General features: G+C 40.7%; 1 protein-coding gene across 2 annotated transcripts in view; it reads right to left on the bottom strand.

Moving 5' to 3' along the window:
• SPAG1 (sperm associated antigen 1) overlaps positions 1-17200 on the bottom strand; it is a 63863-nt gene that overhangs the window by 16447 nt on the left and 30216 nt on the right. For both annotated transcript variants that reach the window (XM_019551272.1, XM_019551274.1), the window contains 3 exons: positions 10493-10927; positions 9996-10095; positions 3999-4151 (listed from right to left, as the gene is read on the bottom strand). In XM_019551272.1, coding sequence (XP_019406817.1) covers positions 3999-4151; positions 9996-10095; positions 10493-10927 — 688 coding nt within the window. The remainder of the gene's footprint in view (positions 1-3998; positions 4152-9995; positions 10096-10492; positions 10928-17200) is intronic.

Below are 17200 nucleotides of genomic sequence, written 5' to 3'. Positions count from 1 at the left end.
TCAATGGACGGAGGAGGCTATGCTGCCCTTACTGTCTCCCACCGCCAGCCACTCACGCACTGGGCTGCAGCTCTACAGAGGAGAAAGTGAACTGGTATTCTTTCTGCCCATCTTTGGTGCCCCGATAGGAAAAAGTTAAAGGAAACTGAACTTTTTAAGAATCAGGGGGAATAAACTCAATGTCCTGTCCTACTTTTAAAAAATAAACAAAACTTGAGTTCTTTTGTTGAAGGTGTAAAGTATGAGGGTTCTTGCTCAATGAATAATATCTGATCTCTTCTCATATGCATTTTTAAGTATGAATGAGAAAGCAAATGTAATTTTGACATTCCTGGACAGAGACACTTACTGTAACTTAATGGAAATAGAGGCTTGACAGCGTGCACACAAAATTTACACACTTTATAACAAACAAAGAAATTAAGGGATGGCAGCTGACGACAGAAATTATATAGGGATGTGGAAGTACCAAGAAAAACTGTATTCCACATAAATGTTTTAAACTGAAAATTCAGCAAACAGACACTGTGTCTGTTTCTAGCTTTGTAAAGCTCCAGCATATCAAGGCCTGATTCCAGACATGGCTACCATAATATAAATATTAATGGAAGAAAGAATTTTAGGGAAGGCTAGATATTATTTGACCTGCTATTAGATACAAAACTAGGGAAATGAACTGAGGCAAATTAATTAAAGTCCTTAAAATATATTTTAGCTTAAAAGAAAAATCACTCTAAAAACATGTTTGGGGCTCACCCATACCTTTTTGAGTAATACTTGTAGTAAGTTTGTTCAACATTCTGCACAACTATCCATAACTCAGAATCGTCTTTCCAAAAGGTGACACTACACTGAGTTACAAATCTGAGACCCTGGATAAATATTGTTACTCAGTCACTGAAATATAGCTCCTTGGAACTCTCTCACACTGTCACTGCTGGCAGTCATGTAAACCTTGGTCATTTACCTGAATTTATGAATCTGGCCTTGAGTATAATGTCACTTAGCCACATAATTTCAATCTCTTATTACAAAACCTAATTGTTGTGTTATCACTAACAGGTCCAGAGAGGTCTTGCTCCCCCTCTATGCGGCGCTGGTCAGGCCACAGCTGGAGTACTGTGTCCAGTTCTGGGCGCCACACTTCAAGAAGGATGTGGAAAACCTGGAGAGGGTCCAGAGGAGCCCACTCTTACAGTTGGGGGCCTCCGTAGCCAGCCCTATGAGGAGAGGCTGAGGGACTTCAATCTCTTCAGTCTCCTCAAGTGACTGCCTACAACCTTATCAGGGGCCACCAGCAGGGACTCGGGGAAAGTCTGTTCACCAGGACCCCCCTTGCAGTCACCAGGAACAATGGCCACAAGCTGAGGGAGGACAGGTTTAGGTTAGATATTAGGAAGAACTACTTCACTGTAAGGGTGGCCAGAGCCTGGAATAGGCTTCCCAGAGAGGTGGTGCTCTCACCTTCCCTGGAGATCTTCAAAAGGAGACTGGATAGGCACCTGGCTGAGTTCTTATGACCCCTGCCACCCCAGTGCTCCTTCCTGCCCATGGCAGGGGGTTGGACTAGATGATCTGTCTAGGTCCCTTACGACTCATTGATTCTATGATTAAATCAGGGTGGGCAAAATGCGACCCACGAGCCAGATGCAGCTCGCAAGGCCATTCTATCCAGTCCGCAGGGCCCCTAAAAAAATTTTAGAAAATTAATATTTATCTGCACCTAGCTGCCTGTCATGTGGCCCTTGATGGCTTGCCAAAACTCAGTAAGCAACCCTCTGCCCAAAATAATTGCCTGCCTCTGCATTAAATGGATGACTAATTCAGTCCAAAAGACCACTATCTTACAAGGAGACCTTTCTGGCAGTAACGCTGATGTAAAACTATTCTACCCCACCTACATCAGTATTTTGTTATCTAACATAAATAATATAGTTTAATATCTCATTAATGTTTTTCAAACTGTTAAAGGCAAAATTCTCAGCTCTGATATTTTGCTCTTGATATATACAAACACCTCAAATTTAAAACACTATGCAAGCTGTAGAACTAAAAAGAAAAGAACATCAGAGGCAAAAGCTGCTCTGATGAGGTTGCCTTAAGTCAGAGCAGGCAATTATTTCAGCTGGAGGGTCACTTAATGAGTTTTGGTGATCTGTCAAGCACCACAAAGATAACCCCACCCCTTGACAGGTGCTCCACCCCCTGGTCACCATCTTGGGACTGGAAGTTCTGCCCCTAACTCCCTGACCTTTGCCACTCAAAGCCCTTCCTCTTGCCCCTGTCCTTCCCCTTCCCTCCTGGAAATACTCCTTTTGGAAGGGGAGGGTTGCCATCTTTGAACAAAAACCCCCCCAAATCATATACTAAAAGACAAACACCTACTATAACGTATATTAATTTTCCTACAAAACTATTTGTAGTTGTGTGAACTGCAGACACTTTGAGGGCAGGATCCAAAATCATCTGGATGGAGTGCAGGGATGGTCCACAATAAGTAAAATGAGATTCAACAAGGACAAGTGCACTTGGGATAAAACATAAGCATGCAGAAATATAGACTGGGAATGACTGGCTAGGCTGCAGTACTACAGGAGGACCTGGGAGTTGCAATGAACCGTAAGATGAATCTGAGCCAACAGTGTGCTCTTGTTGCATTAGCAGGAGTGTCACTTACAAATCAAGAAGTGGTTCTTTTATTCTATTCAGCATTGCTCTCACCTGAAGCACTGTGTCCAGTTTTAAGCCTCATACTTCAAGAACGGTGTGGACAGTTTGGAAAGAGTCCAGCACAGAGTAATAGAAATTATTAGGGACCTGGGAGGCAAGACTTATGGAGAAAGGTGGAAAGAAGGCAGAAAGAACTAGGGTTTATTTAGTCTGGAGAAGAGAAGATGAAGGGGGATTTGATAACAGTCTTCAAATACCTGAAGAGGATAGAGGATGGAGGTGGTCTTTTTTCTGTGGCTGTAGGGGGCAGGACCAAAAGCAAAGGCCTGAAGCTCCAGCCAGGGAAATTTAGGTTGGAGATTAGGAGGATCTTTCTGACTATGAGGGTGGTCACATATCGGAGCAGGCTACCTAGAGAAATTGTGCAATCTCTATCTCTGGAACTTTTCAAGAGCAGCTTAGACAGACATAGAATGATTTAGACATAGGAATGATTTAGTCAGGGATGACCCTGCCTTGTACAGGGAGCTGAACTAGATGACCTCAGGAAGTCCCTTCCACCCCTACTTTTCTATGATCCTATGAGTACTGTAAATGAGAAAATAAAGATACAAATTCCATCACTACTAAATATCAGTTGATTAAGTTTAACATGGATATTTCTAACATTCTGAGGTATAGAAATATAATGTAAGCAGATGCTGAAATGGGGCTCTCTTATATTTAGCTAATTTTCCCGCCATTCTTTAATGTAGTACTTGGCAGCACAATTTAATACAATATAATAAAACATGGATTTCTGTAGGCTAGAAGACTCCTAATGTTAACCTAGCACTTGCACGATCAGGAATCACACAAGATTCATTTTGCTGCTGCCAGCACACTGGGCAGAATACAAAAGAAAATCAAAAAAGAAGGAAAGTGCAGGACAAGACTGAAAGGCACAATACACTGAAGGGAAAAAAAATGACAAAACAGTAGAAGGAAAAATAGTACATATTCACAGGTGCTGAAGGCATAGCATTTAAATGTTTGTTCTACCAAGAGGTCATTGCCACAGATGTTTTAAAATTCTTTTTAATATACAGTTTCAGAGAAGTCCTCATTCAAGCTCATCTTCATGGTCTAATCAATCATAAAGTAGCTACGGTAACAGGAAATGATTGAGGCACAAGAATTTAACTAACAACAAACGACTGGCATCTCCATATAGGATACTTCTAACTTTCAGGGACTACAGAAACAATAAAGGAAAATAAACAAAATGCAGACTCTTACATTTCCATTCAGCCTCACATACAAATAGGAAAGTCACAAATTGAGGTTACCTATTAACACTGTCATTTGCTGCCTGGATCCCACTGTCTATCTGTAGAACTGTTTTAAAATCAACATAAGCTTGCTGATACCGCTCCATGGACTCATATGCCATCGCTCTTCGCAGGAGAGGCTTAAGTGAAAATGGTTGAAGTTCCAGAGCTCTGGGGGGGGGAAAATTACAAAAGAAAATAGATGACAAGCAGTGCAAGCTTGGAATTGAACTGGTGAGTAAATTAAAATTAAATCATCTAATGAGATTTAGTACTTCTACAATTTCATCTTGGAGTTAATTTAACATAGGATAAAAAGCAAAGCTTAAGCGATTAGGTTTAAACACGTAAAACAGGACTACAGTCATGTACATGTTAGTATGTATATTACCATATATTTTATTTACATGTGTATACTAAGTTTGGAAAACTACTTCCATTAGATTTAACAGATCTATTCCTTCAGAAAAACAGAATACTGTTGTGAGGTAAAATCTAAAGGGAGGTGGTTTTTCTGCTTCAGTGGTGCCTAGATCTGTGTGGTTCTCAAACATATGCTGTTTCTGTCTGTTCCTTAACAGTTTTCAGTTCCTCCTCCACTGTAATGATAATGCATATAGCAACACATCATTGCCTGTTCTTGGCTATAGTTTTTTTCCTTGCACAACAGCTTCAGTTGCTTACTAGTCAATTATAGCATTTCTCCAATGCCGCTGGCAGTGACACTAGCAGACAGCAAACTCAGTCCCTACCACGGAGGAAACAAGATTTCTTCCAAAAACTCTATGGATTATTCCAGCAACACAATGAGTTCTGCAGAAACCCACAAAAGCATTTCTTAATCATGAATTCCTAATAATGAGGTAAAAAGCTATGTACTAGAATAGTACCATTCAGAGGATTTTAAGCAGCTACATGTTAGGATGGGTACCCCCATAAAAATCTCAAAAAATAATAAAGATTGTTTTAGCTAAACTACCAAGATCTCTCCTATCACTAAATACAGTTTAGAAATTCAATTCTGCATCACTTAATTGAATTACAGAGGCTCAGAAATGTCTTCTTTATAACCTGTAAAATGTTAACCCAATTTCCAGGTTCATTATATGAGGAAATTTGGTGCAATCTAAACACTAGTTGTAAATTCAATGGGGGGAAGAGACATTTCTTAGAGAAGACTGCAACCGGGGAAAGAAAGTTGTCCCACATATACTTCTAGGGTATGACTGGAGAATGATAGCCATGTAACAAAAATCAAGTAAAAGCACTTGTCCAGGGAAACAGAAGTTAGTATATGAAAGCCACGCCTGCCCTCTTGCAGTCAAATAGAAAGTGATTGCAACCTTAGTGTCTCAAGCAGGACAGGAACTAAATAGGGAGGGTCCCTGGAATATTTCCAAGAAGTAAAAAATTAAAATAGAAACATGCAGAACATATTTTTTTTTAATCAATATAAGTAGTTATATAGGTGCAATGTTGCATCGATAGAGATTTTGGGGGCCGATACTGACAGCCGATTTTTAAGGAAGCATATCAGCCGATACTGATCCGATTTCCGATACAGCTGTGTGGAGCTGGTAAGTCTGTTGTGGTAGACAGGGAGGGGGAAGGGAAGGGGCATGGGGGGGGAAAGATCAATGTCCCTCTGCAGTGAGGGAGGGAGTGGGGCTGGGGCAGGCACTGTCCAGCCAGGGCGGAGCAGGGCGCTGGACATAGCCACAGCTCATCTGGGGGGTGCAGGGTGTGGGGTGGCTCCCGCTACTGTATGCACTCCTGGAGGGGATGGGGGGGCAGAGGAGGCTGCAGCTGTGGGCTAGGGCTGTGCCAGGCTCTTCCCGGTACATGGCGGGGGTAAAGGGGAGTTGGGCCAGGGCTGTGCTCAGGGCAAGTCGTGGCAGTGCTGGGAGGGGGGTTGCAGAGGGTCTGCAGCCACCCCAAATTATGGCACAGCACCCCCCCTCCCAGCGCTGCTGCTGCCTGCCCTGATCGCAGCCTTGTGCACATGACAGGAGCACAGCCCTGAGCACAGCCCTCATGCACTGGAAAGAGCCTAGCACAGCCCTGGTCCCAGCCCCAGCCCCAGCCTGCAGCTGCAGCCCACCCCGCCCCTGCCCCCTGCACAGATCCGGGAGCACATGCTCCCCCCACCATTCTGGGGTGAGTGCAGTGGCAGGAGGCACCCCCCTTCCTCATCCCACGCCCTCCAAACAAGCTGCGGCTCTGTCCTGTGCCCCGCCACGGCTTGGCAGCATGTTCCCCAGCCCCACTCCCTCCCTTACTGCAGGGGGCATTGATCTGCACCCCCCAGTCCACCACAACAGACTTACCAGCTACACACAGCTCTTCAAGCTCCCAGGCTGTGCTCCTGACCTACATGCTACGCTGCAGCAGCATGCATGCACAGGCATTTATCAGCCAAATTATCACCGTATCAGACCAATTTCCAATACAATCAATTTTACTTACATTGGTGCTGATCCAATATCAGACCAATGTATCAGTGTACCTCTAAATATAAGTGCTCTTAGGTATGGTTGAAATAAATTTAAAAAAAACCAACCCCAAGCATATTCTTAAACCTTGTGTATTTCTCCTATGCCACTTACAGCCAAACCACTTGGCATATATGTTAACTTTTTCAAAACAACATACCATTTTCCACTTGCCCTAATTTCTGTCTATTTGTGGGCCCTAAGGACAGGCAGACACAATACCTCCTTGTCTACTGAAATCATCTACAACATTATGGGTATTATAAATTATTAATAATCATGAAACGAGTTTCAACTTAGTGAAAATACAGAAGAAAGATTAATAGCATTGTTATAATGTCAGAGTTATACTCTGAAACTAAGAGAAGAAGAGATTTGTTTTATATAAATATATACTTCTAGGCAGTAAATGTCTCTTTCAACTATTAGTAATTATCCCAAAACTGAAATTTATATCAAAGATTACAAAGCTAATTTAAAAGAGGAAAGTCCTAGTTGTAAGAAAACTTTTAAAGCAGATATTGTATTATTTGCAATATGATTTCCATTTAATTAATAAAAACTAAGAGCTACAGGCAGGATTCAGACAGTCTCAGAAAGTACCTGAGATTTTAGGCAGCTCAACACTAACTTGTGTGCCTGCCCTAGGAAGTAAATTCTAGCATCTCCGAGAATCAGTGGAGACCTTTCAGAGTTGCCTAAGGTGATGCAGGTTTATGCATCTACAGGCTCTATAAAAAGAATAGGAGATAGTAGGCATCCCAAAAGGCAATTCAGAAGCCAAAAAAACCCAGTGATGTGGAAGGGTATATCCAACCTCATCTCAAGTTATCTATTACTAGGGACTTGCTGAAATTGTGATTTCACAGAAATTTGTGCAAAAAAAAAAAAAAAAAAAAAATTCACTCAGATTAAATTCAGCAAGGACAAGTGAAAAGTTCTGCACTTGGGCTGGAATAACCACAGGCACAAATATGAACTGGGGAATGCTTGGCTAGGCTGCACTACTGTAGGGAGAGATCTGAGGATTACAAAGGACCATAAACTGAACGTGAGCCAACAGTGTGCTCCTGTTACAAAAAAGTCAACAACATACTGGCTTGTTCTATTCAGGGGTGACTGGTGCTTCCTGAGTCGCGGGGGACACAATTTGAGGGTGGGCTCGGGGGGGGGGGGAGCAAAAGCCCCGTATCCATTCCTATACTTCTGCACCGCAGCTTAGTGCTCCCCTGATCCAACACACCACCAATCCATGCAGCAAAAAACCTGCCCCATCCGGAGTGGTGCCAAGTCAGGGGCCAATCTCAGGAGGGACATGTGCCCCCCTTTCCAGTCACCTGTGGTTGTATTAACACAAGTTATCACTCGTAAATGAAGGAAAATAAATCTTCAACTCTCTTCAGCATGGGTGAGGCCTCTTCTGGAGTACTGTGTCCAGTTTGGGGTCCCACACTTCAACAAAGATATGGACAGACAGAATCCAACAAAGAGCAAAAAAAATTATTAGAGGCCTAGGAAATAGGAGAGCAAAAGCTGAAAGGTCTAGGGTAATTTAGTTTGGAAAAGAAAAGACTGGGTGGGGGGATATGGGCGATTATAAAGAGAACAGAGGACTTTTCTCTATGGCTGCTGGGGACAAAAATAGGACTAATGGTCTCAAACTTCAGCAAAAGAAATTTAGGTTGTAAATTAGAAAACAACTTTTTAGCTAGGAGGGTAGTCAAGCACTGCAACAGGCTACCTAGAGAAGCTGTAAAATCTCCATCCTTGGAAGTTTTCAGAAGCAGGTTAAACAGACACTTGGCTAGGATGGTTTAGTTAGGGATGATCCTGCCTTGTACAGGGAGCTGGACTAGATGACCTCATGAGGTCCCTTCCAGCTCTACTTTCCTATGATCCTGAGTATTTTTGTTTTTTACTTAATGCCTTCATAAAGCACTGATTCTCAGCCAGGGTCCTACAACAGTATGGGATGCTGTGAGACCCTTTTAAGGGTGCTAGTGTTGCATAATTAGCACTGTTAAATGGCAGATACCCATCTATGACTCATAAGATAAACCCAGAAATTTCTAACTGAAAATCCATAGAGTCTAAGGAGGGGAGCCCAGAGCCTAAAGCTTTGAGAACCACTGATTTATAACTTAGTAAAATGTATAATCAGTGCTGGGACGCAAGGACAAGGGCCTAGATCCCAAGTCTCCATCCCCCATGACAATCAGTACAGTATAGTTTGGTTCCTTCTTGGTTGTTTTCATTCTGGCCCCATGATTCTTGCACACTTTTCTGCCTAGTGGCCCAGCTTCAAGAGGAATGTCAAAAATGCCTCTAGCTAGCCTGTTTGGCTATGATGTTTATATGCCTTCAGGATAAAGGCTACAGACCTACAAACCACATTTTCCAAATCCTAGAGTGAATGGTCTACCTATTAGGCTACTGGACAAGAAGCAACCACCACTACCAAAGGCATTCTTCAGCTGAATTTGGTGCTGTCAATGTAAATTCACTACAGTTTTGTCTGTATAATGGCATAGCCCTCTCCAGAGTCTTAAGCAGAACTCGGCTACCTCTCAGGGCTGATTTGAATTTATCCTAGAACTTATGGGACAGCCAGCCACTTAAGTGGGAGCTCTGGTTGGCTTTTACACATGTACAATGTAGCCAAGTGTGGATAAGTGCACCCTTGTATGTATTGAACCACATAATGTGCATAATGTGTTTGTAGGGGACTGGCACCAGGCCAATTTGAATCACTCCTAGGGATTCAGACATCGAAGTCTTAGCCTAAGTCCCAGTTCAGCACCTAAAGAACTAATTTGAATCTGGTTCTAAATATATCCAGGCATTTTTATATTTTAAGCTGTACATCACACTTTGAAAGAAGAAATTTGGCTGATGAGAGTTCTGATTACTGGAAGTTTGCTTAAACCTTAAGGTCTCTTGACCCATGAACCAAAATTTATAAAAATGTAATAAATATCACTTTAGATAAAGAGAGCAATATTTCAAGAGTAAGAGGGGTTTGGAGGGAGATTTTTGGGAGGAGTCAGGGCAAACTATAAGTACATGACAGGACTGCAGCTAAGTTTCTGAGTTCAGCTGTTAATACCATTTATAACTATGCAAAGTGTACCTGCAAAAGAAACCTACAAACACCCACTTATATTGTAAACATGATTGAAAATCATTTCCAAAATGATTAAGAGATTTATGGTGAACAGCATTTTATATATAAATAGAGTTTTAGTGAACTGTTCACTACTGAGTCTATACTAATTTAAAATGAATGTTATTAAAGCCACTCATGCAATTCTATGTGTATTTAAAACTTAACTCCTGGAATATTTTTTTAAATCACCCTGAACCTAACATCTAACCAATCCCGAAGATATTTTGACAAATAAATATGATAAAGAGTTAGCCTTAAAGATGACTCAGTTAAAATAGTATTTCAACAACAAGAAACCAATTTAAATGTTTAGTCATCAGGAATGTGGTTCCCCTACAATGAAAGGGCACTGTTTACCTGTTACAGTCTTGAATGCAGTCACTGCAGTTGCCTTCTTTTAGGTAACATGCTGCTCTGTTTGAGTATAAGATACTTAAATCATGTGGATTTTGCACTCCTAAAAGGATACGCAATGACAGTGAAAATTCATTACTGACATTACATTTAAATTAGAACTAAAAGATTACTATAGGTTCCCAGTTGCACTGCAGTGCTGCAGTTTGCTGAGGATGCAAAGCTTCAAGAAGCTTTTGTTTATTCAGTTATGCCATCTACAATATATAGTTATGCAAACAAACACTAGTAGCAATACTACAGAGAAGTTTAAGATAACTTTACACTATGGTATCTTATGTGAATCATTTCTTAACTTGACTCTATTATTCACTGCACTGGTATACATTGCCCATCAGCTCCTGCCAAGAGTATAGGGATACTCTGTGATGGCTAAATTGTGGGTCTTCAAGCAATTTTAAACAGACAATCTAGTTGTTTTATAAAGAAACATCACTTACCTAAATTGACGGCACTTTCAATTGCCTCTGAGTATTTCAACACAGCATCTCCAAACTGTCCATTCTTAAATAACTCATTTCCTTCACTTTTTAGTTTTGCTGCAGTAGTAGGAAGCAAAGTAGAAATGTTTTTTCCAGAAGATGAAGACACTGTCCCACACGATCTGGGGTTCTCCTCCTTAATGTTACTGTTCCCACTCTTTTTTTTATCATTGTTCAAATAGCCATTAACTTCAGCTTCTTGATCTGGTAAATGTTTAGATGTCCTGTTTTCAGATCTTCCGTTTTTGGCTCCACTCTCAGTATGCTCCCTCTGATTCTGTGTCTCCTTATCGTCTGACCTACAGCCATCTCCTTTGCTGGTAAACTTTTTTTGTACATTCCCCATTTCACTCTTCTCAGTTGCAATCTCTTCCTGCACTAGCACACCAGTTTCTACAAGGAAGTTAATCAGCTAGGTTAGAGTCTGCATCATCAGAAGAAACTATTGCCAAGGCAAAGGAGGGGTGTACTTGAACAGAGCACAGCACAAAATAGTTCAGGAGTATTTATTTATAGGGAGTCATCTTTCTCAGAAAACATTCGCAGAAAAAATGGCTATATAGTAAGAAATAGTCTACAGCAGATAGTAAGAATGTATTACTATGAAATCTGGTGTCTCCTTGCTGATAAGCAACTTATCTCCCACCCCCTTTCTGAGGTGATGTAATGGTACAGAATTCACCTGGAAATTAACTCCTTAAATACCACATGTTAAATAAAAAGCTGATATGTGGACATTGAACTTCCGATTCACTTTTTCCAGCCCTCAATAAGAATTGTCAATTTAGAATTACATAAGTATCAAAATAATAGTTCTAGTGACAGTCAGAAGCAAATAGATAAAGAGTCCTCCTCAATTATTTAACTCAATATTTTAATTTCTAATAGCCTATCATTAGAGGAGCTAAGTAGCAATTTTAACAGAAAGCGTCAGTTAATTGTACACACTAGGTATCTTGGCACCACTGATCTAGAGGCTAGGCTTTTTATTTTTTTTTACTTTTATAAACAAGTCATCTAGAAGGAGCTTTACATATTCTTATTTCTTTCAGGATTGACTCCAACTGACTGACACTTATTAATATTTCCATAGCTTATACAACAACCTATAGTTTAGAATTCTCAAGCTGTTTCTGACTTTACATGTACAAAAAGATCACTGAAATCAAACTAAGAGGAACAGGACATATCAAGACAGAGGGAAAAATCATTTTACTTGTGACTGACCCATACATACAAGACTCTATAGAGGTTCATCCAGTAGGGTGAAGGGCACAGTGGCACAACAGTTAAGGTGCCTTGTTGTGATTCCAGCAGTGTGAGGTTAAGCTTTGTTAAGACTTCTGCCAAAGGCTGCCCCAGTCAACCCCGCTGCAAATGGGTACCTGGCCATTCAGGCTGGGGAGTCACAGGCATCTGCAACATGGTGCTAACCACATAACTCCCTGTTTGCTGCTGGTTAAGGAACTAGAATCCCTTAATCACAGTGGCCCAATAGGCCTTTAGACTCGGGCACACTTTCACTTTCACAGCGAGAAGAAATTTCCAATTCTTGTAGTGGCAAAAAAAAAAAAAAAAAGACAGAAGAGGACCCAGTAAGAATCTAGGCATTAGTTGTATAGTGCAGCTGAAACAGACGGAGTAGATTTTATGATAATTCCTTTTTCCTCACTCTAATGAAAATTTCTTGTTCAGTGCTAAAAGAAAGTGAATTTTGCCTTCTGTGATTCCCTACTATTGTTACAACATCCGAAGAGGTCACTGGAACCAAGCAATCCGCATATAAGAACTTGATAATCACCCCAAATGCCACAAGAAGAGAAAAGCAAAAAAAGAAGATAATTCATATCAGTTGTCCTTTGCACAATGTGGAAGAAAATAAATCTGAGGGAAGAGAAAAAGCACTTGGAGTCACTTTGAGAAATATTATCCTTCAGAGAAATGTGTTAAGCTTTGAGACAGCCTAATTATTTAATGAAAACTTCTTTGAAATGAGCAACTAGTACTACTAAAACTATGCAGCAATAGTCAAAAATCCACTTTTTAGGCTTTTCAGTGTCTGTATTTAGGATTCAACACTGCATTTCCCTACTGATCTTAAAAAAATTATGGATATGCAAGCCCCTTGAAGTAATGGACTTTCCTTCCCTAAAGTAGTGGACCATGCTTTATTTTAAATACAAGCACTGCAAATTAACTCTTCTTTGGATATATTAATAATTCAAAAGAAAAACTAACTGAAATGAATTCACAAGGTTATATTCAGGTAGCAAGAGACAATAAACTAAACAAATACAAAATAGGATGTATTTTAACTTGCCAGTAAGTATCAGAAGAAAAACTCCTGGAATTTATAATTTCATCGACTTAAAAATGGAAGGACTGGCATAACCTAAAAGCTAATAAGTATTCTGAAACCTTTTAAAAAGGTGACATCATTCTAAAAAAGGTAGGAGCAATTTAAAAATTAGGTGTCCGGTGGCACAAGACTTTGGTTCCCACATGTGTGATATATGGTAACAATGACAGAATGAGACAGAACAGTCAAATGTAAAAGAATCAGTTTAAATATAATAAAACCTGCTGGGTAACAATTTGCCTGATATTATCTGCTCTATTACAGCCTAAGCCAATGCTAAGGATTGTAACTGGATATACCAGTGCTCCTGCTGGAACTGAACCTGTAAGTTTCTGGCTAGAAGGTCTTGCTCCCTTGCTCACAGTCAGACCAATTGCCACTTTTGGGGTCAGGAAGGAATTTTAATCCATGGTCAGACTAGCATGGCCTTCTCCTCTGGCATGGGTGGGCCCTTTTCCTTGGATGTCTCAAGTATGTTTTGACAACCCTTCCAGCAGAACGACACTGACTGGTGTTATCCTCCTGCTCTGCCTGTGGCAAGTTAGGTTATGTGACAGAGTTGATTGTGTAATTCTAGTAATAGGTTAGACAAGGATTTGCTTGAGATGTTTGGATAGGGATGATCCTGCGCCTCAGGCAGGGGGGCTGGACTAGTTGACATCCAGAGGTCCCTGCCACATGCTACGTATATTATGCAATTAACTGGTTAATCACACAATAAATTCAGACTGGCCACACATGCAAAGTAAGACCAGCCACAAGTGGAAAGTAATCATCATGACATAAAAATGTCTGTGCAGCTATAAAAAGAACCAACCAGCTATAAAGATTGTGCTTGAAAATATGTAACAGCTTTATAGCTGGTTTCTATCCAGTTTTAATTTGACTGTATAGCAGGGTCCCCTGAAATCCCTTCCAACCCTACTTTTCTAAGGCCAGGGCCACTTGAAAAAACTGATAATAATCTCTGCTGATTAGTATTTAATAATATTTAATGTTATTTTCTGTACCCTAAATTGTCAATAGATACTTATTTTCGTGTTATCTATTACAGCCTGGATTTGACTTGTTCCATTGTAGAAAATTCACTAGATAAACTCTTAAAGAAATATTTTCTTTGACTGCTTAGGTGTAGCCAAACAAAGGTCAAGTGACATTGTATGTATGAAAGTCACAGGAAGAAAAAAACCTGAAGTCTTTTCTCCTAAACAGTGACAAGAAAGAGCTGTTGTTATTTAACATTTATATGAATCTATAACTGAATACTCTTCTTAGCTTCAAGAAATTAATTCTACAGTTAGTTTTAGAGTTAGATTTAATTATTTTTATTTTAAATGCTCTGAAATTATACAAGGCTATAATTAAAACTCAGAGACTAAAAGCCACAATTAGCTTGGGTCTCACTGTGGCAGATGTTACACAAAATCAGCAACAAATAACAGTGCCTGCAAAGAGTTTACAGTCTAAAAGATGAGACAAAAAAAAGATGGACAGGATGAACAAAGAAGGTAACTAATATAACACATACCAAAAGGGACAAATTAGGGCTACTTGTCCTGATAACAAGATAGCATAATTAAATCTCTTTATCTTTGTAAATGGAATGAATGGTCTATTACTGCAGTGCTCAAGGTTTTGGCCTTGCCAGCCAGACAAATGGCACAGGGACAGTCCATGGGCTGGACTGGGGCCCTATGCTGCACCCTTCTGGCAGAAATTAGGCTTCACGGATCCATGGGGAACCTGTAGGCCAGATGACACGGTGATAGAAAGGGAGAGGGGGGGAAATCTTGCCTACGGACCAGGGATTGAGCACCCTGGTCTATTACATTAGTTTCCATTCGGAACAAAATCATTCAGTGCAGCAAAACTGTGAGAAGGATCCCACAAGATTCAAATTTGGGGAAGAGGAGAATTTGGACGTGGTATAATGTCATAAAGATAGGGAACAAAGAGGCACTGTAACGTTTAACAGGGGGCTGATACCCTTCTCAATTAGCTCAAAGACATAGCAATTTCAGGATAATAAAAAGCAATCCTGGAAGGAAATGGAATAATCATCTTCAAAGAGTCAGAAAAAGGTACCAAAGTAGAACTCACAAGTTTCCTCTGTAGTTTTGATTGCCTCTGCGGAATTGGGCTAATTGTGCAGTGACAAATAACTACTAACAACCTTCAAATTGCTAAATTCACTAATGGAATGGTTATTTTCCTTCTTCAGAGGTAAAAAATGAGACTCCTAATGCTAGCACAACAAACAGAACTGATTTTTTGAGCAGCAGTAAGTTCTGGTCTCTACCTGCAATGTCTTTTTACCGAATAAAATAGGAATTTCAAAACACAAACCCAGGACTTTTCTCTCATTATTTCCTGTGAAAAGCTTGAAGTATTCATCATACAGCATTGCCACCAATACTAAAGAATTAACTGCAACGTCAAAGAAATTATTCACAACTCCAAAAGGGATTTTCCAGCTCAAAATAGTAAGAAAATCTGAGGACAAGTAATATAGTTTTATTCTGAGACTTTCATTTCCCAACATGTTTAGAAAAATCAATAAACTATATATGGAGACAAAGTCCATTAGTAATAGCAACCCATTCTTATTTTGGAAGGCCGCACCTAGCCAGTGGCAGGGAGCATACAACTTGGAGAAAAACATCATGCTTGGTTAACGTCAGCTGATCGCAGGTTATATGATTCATCAAGGCATCTGAGTAAGTTCTCTCAGCTATTCAGTTAACCATTTATGGCTCCTGACAATGACAAGACAAAATATAAATTGATGAAAGGTGAAAATGCAAACCTCCATAAAGGGAATTCATGGCTGGAAAAGGTCCAGTTTTAAGAATGATGCTTATCATATTTGAGAGAGGAACTTCATACGCATTCTGTCACTTTCAGTAGTACCTTCTGCATTAAGAAAACACTCGTGAAGCTGAGAACAAGACAGCGAACTACCTAGAGATCTGTAAAGCATTCTAAACAGCCAGTACTGCTGAATTTAAGACCATAGAGGGAGCCAAGCTGGAAGCAAGACCAAAAAGGCCTGCCAGAAAGAAAATGGAAATACATCCATGAGCCTCAAAGCTAAAAGGTAGCCAACACAGAAAAAGCTGACAAATGCTCATTCTTAAGGACTGCTAACAAGAACCATATAATTTCTTCTAATGCTGACATACTTTCAAAGATATTTTGGTTTTCTCACAATGTTTCAGTGAAAGTTTATGATCGTATAAAATTGGCAGGATGGAGCCAAAAATCAGTCAGTCACTAGCTGTCAAAAAGTTCTCTTCCATAACAACATTTCTGATTCCTTAGAGTAAAGGAATTAGAGTAAACAAGTGAACAAGAGGCTGGATCCAGCTTGCTGTGATGCTCTAGCCAGCCAACCATGCTGTTGGCAGACTAGGGAATCTCGGGGTATGGCTGCAGATGGTTTTGCTTGTCACAAAATTCAGGGTCCCAAGGCCACATGGGCCCTTGGTGGGAGGAAAGCAAGTGAACGAAGGCTGTGCTGACTTACTGCCACTGCTCTGTGACCTGTGCTGGATCCACCTTGCTACAGCTGTTGCCACTACTGGCCCTGCTATAGCTGTCTGATGCTAGATCCAGCCTATGAGGTCCCTTCCAGCTCCTTACAATCTATGAATGTATGAATCTATGAAGTGTACCACCAGCAGCCAGACGCAGAGCTGGGGGGAAGACAGAGGGGGGCATGTCCAGATGCACAGTGGTGGTAGTGCGGGGTGGTGAGTGGCAGTGTTGTTATACAGTACAAGATATATTAAGGTACTTCAGAAATGTAGAAAACATATTATGGTTTTTCACAGCCTTATATCATAATGGTATTGTAACTGGGCTGCCTTTGCCAATCACAAGAAAATCCAGTGTCCCTGGATTAATGGAATTCCAAAATACAGAATTATCTATATTTTCTCTATACAAAGACATATATTCATGAGCAGATCCATGATTTAAAAAAGGCAGGTGAAGAACCATGACCTGAGCTGCAGGGGTAGCTGCACTCTCCCACTCCCAGCCTCCCCTCTCCTACCCCCTTCCAAGATACGTAGATCATGCCACAGGAGCAGCAGGCAGGGACTTTTTAAATCAGGCAAAAATTCCACCCCCACCCCCTGGTCTAGGCTCCCCTTCTCTTAGCATCTGTGCTTACTACACCTCCTCACCTCTCCCTTTATCTCTTTGCCCTCTCTGCTTACATTTCTGGGTATAGGAAGGGGAAACCCAGCACTCCTGACCTGCTTCAGGGGAAGGGGCTGTACAGAGAGTACAGAGAGTGGGGT

This window comes from Crocodylus porosus, unplaced genomic scaffold, assembly GCF_001723895.1.
Source record: "Crocodylus porosus isolate Cpor-Errol unplaced genomic scaffold, CroPor_comp1, whole genome shotgun sequence".
Classification (NCBI taxonomy): domain Eukaryota; kingdom Metazoa; phylum Chordata; order Crocodylia; family Crocodylidae; genus Crocodylus; species Crocodylus porosus.
Note: the sequence above shows the minus strand (reverse complement) of the source record. Positions and strands in the feature narration are given on the sequence as shown.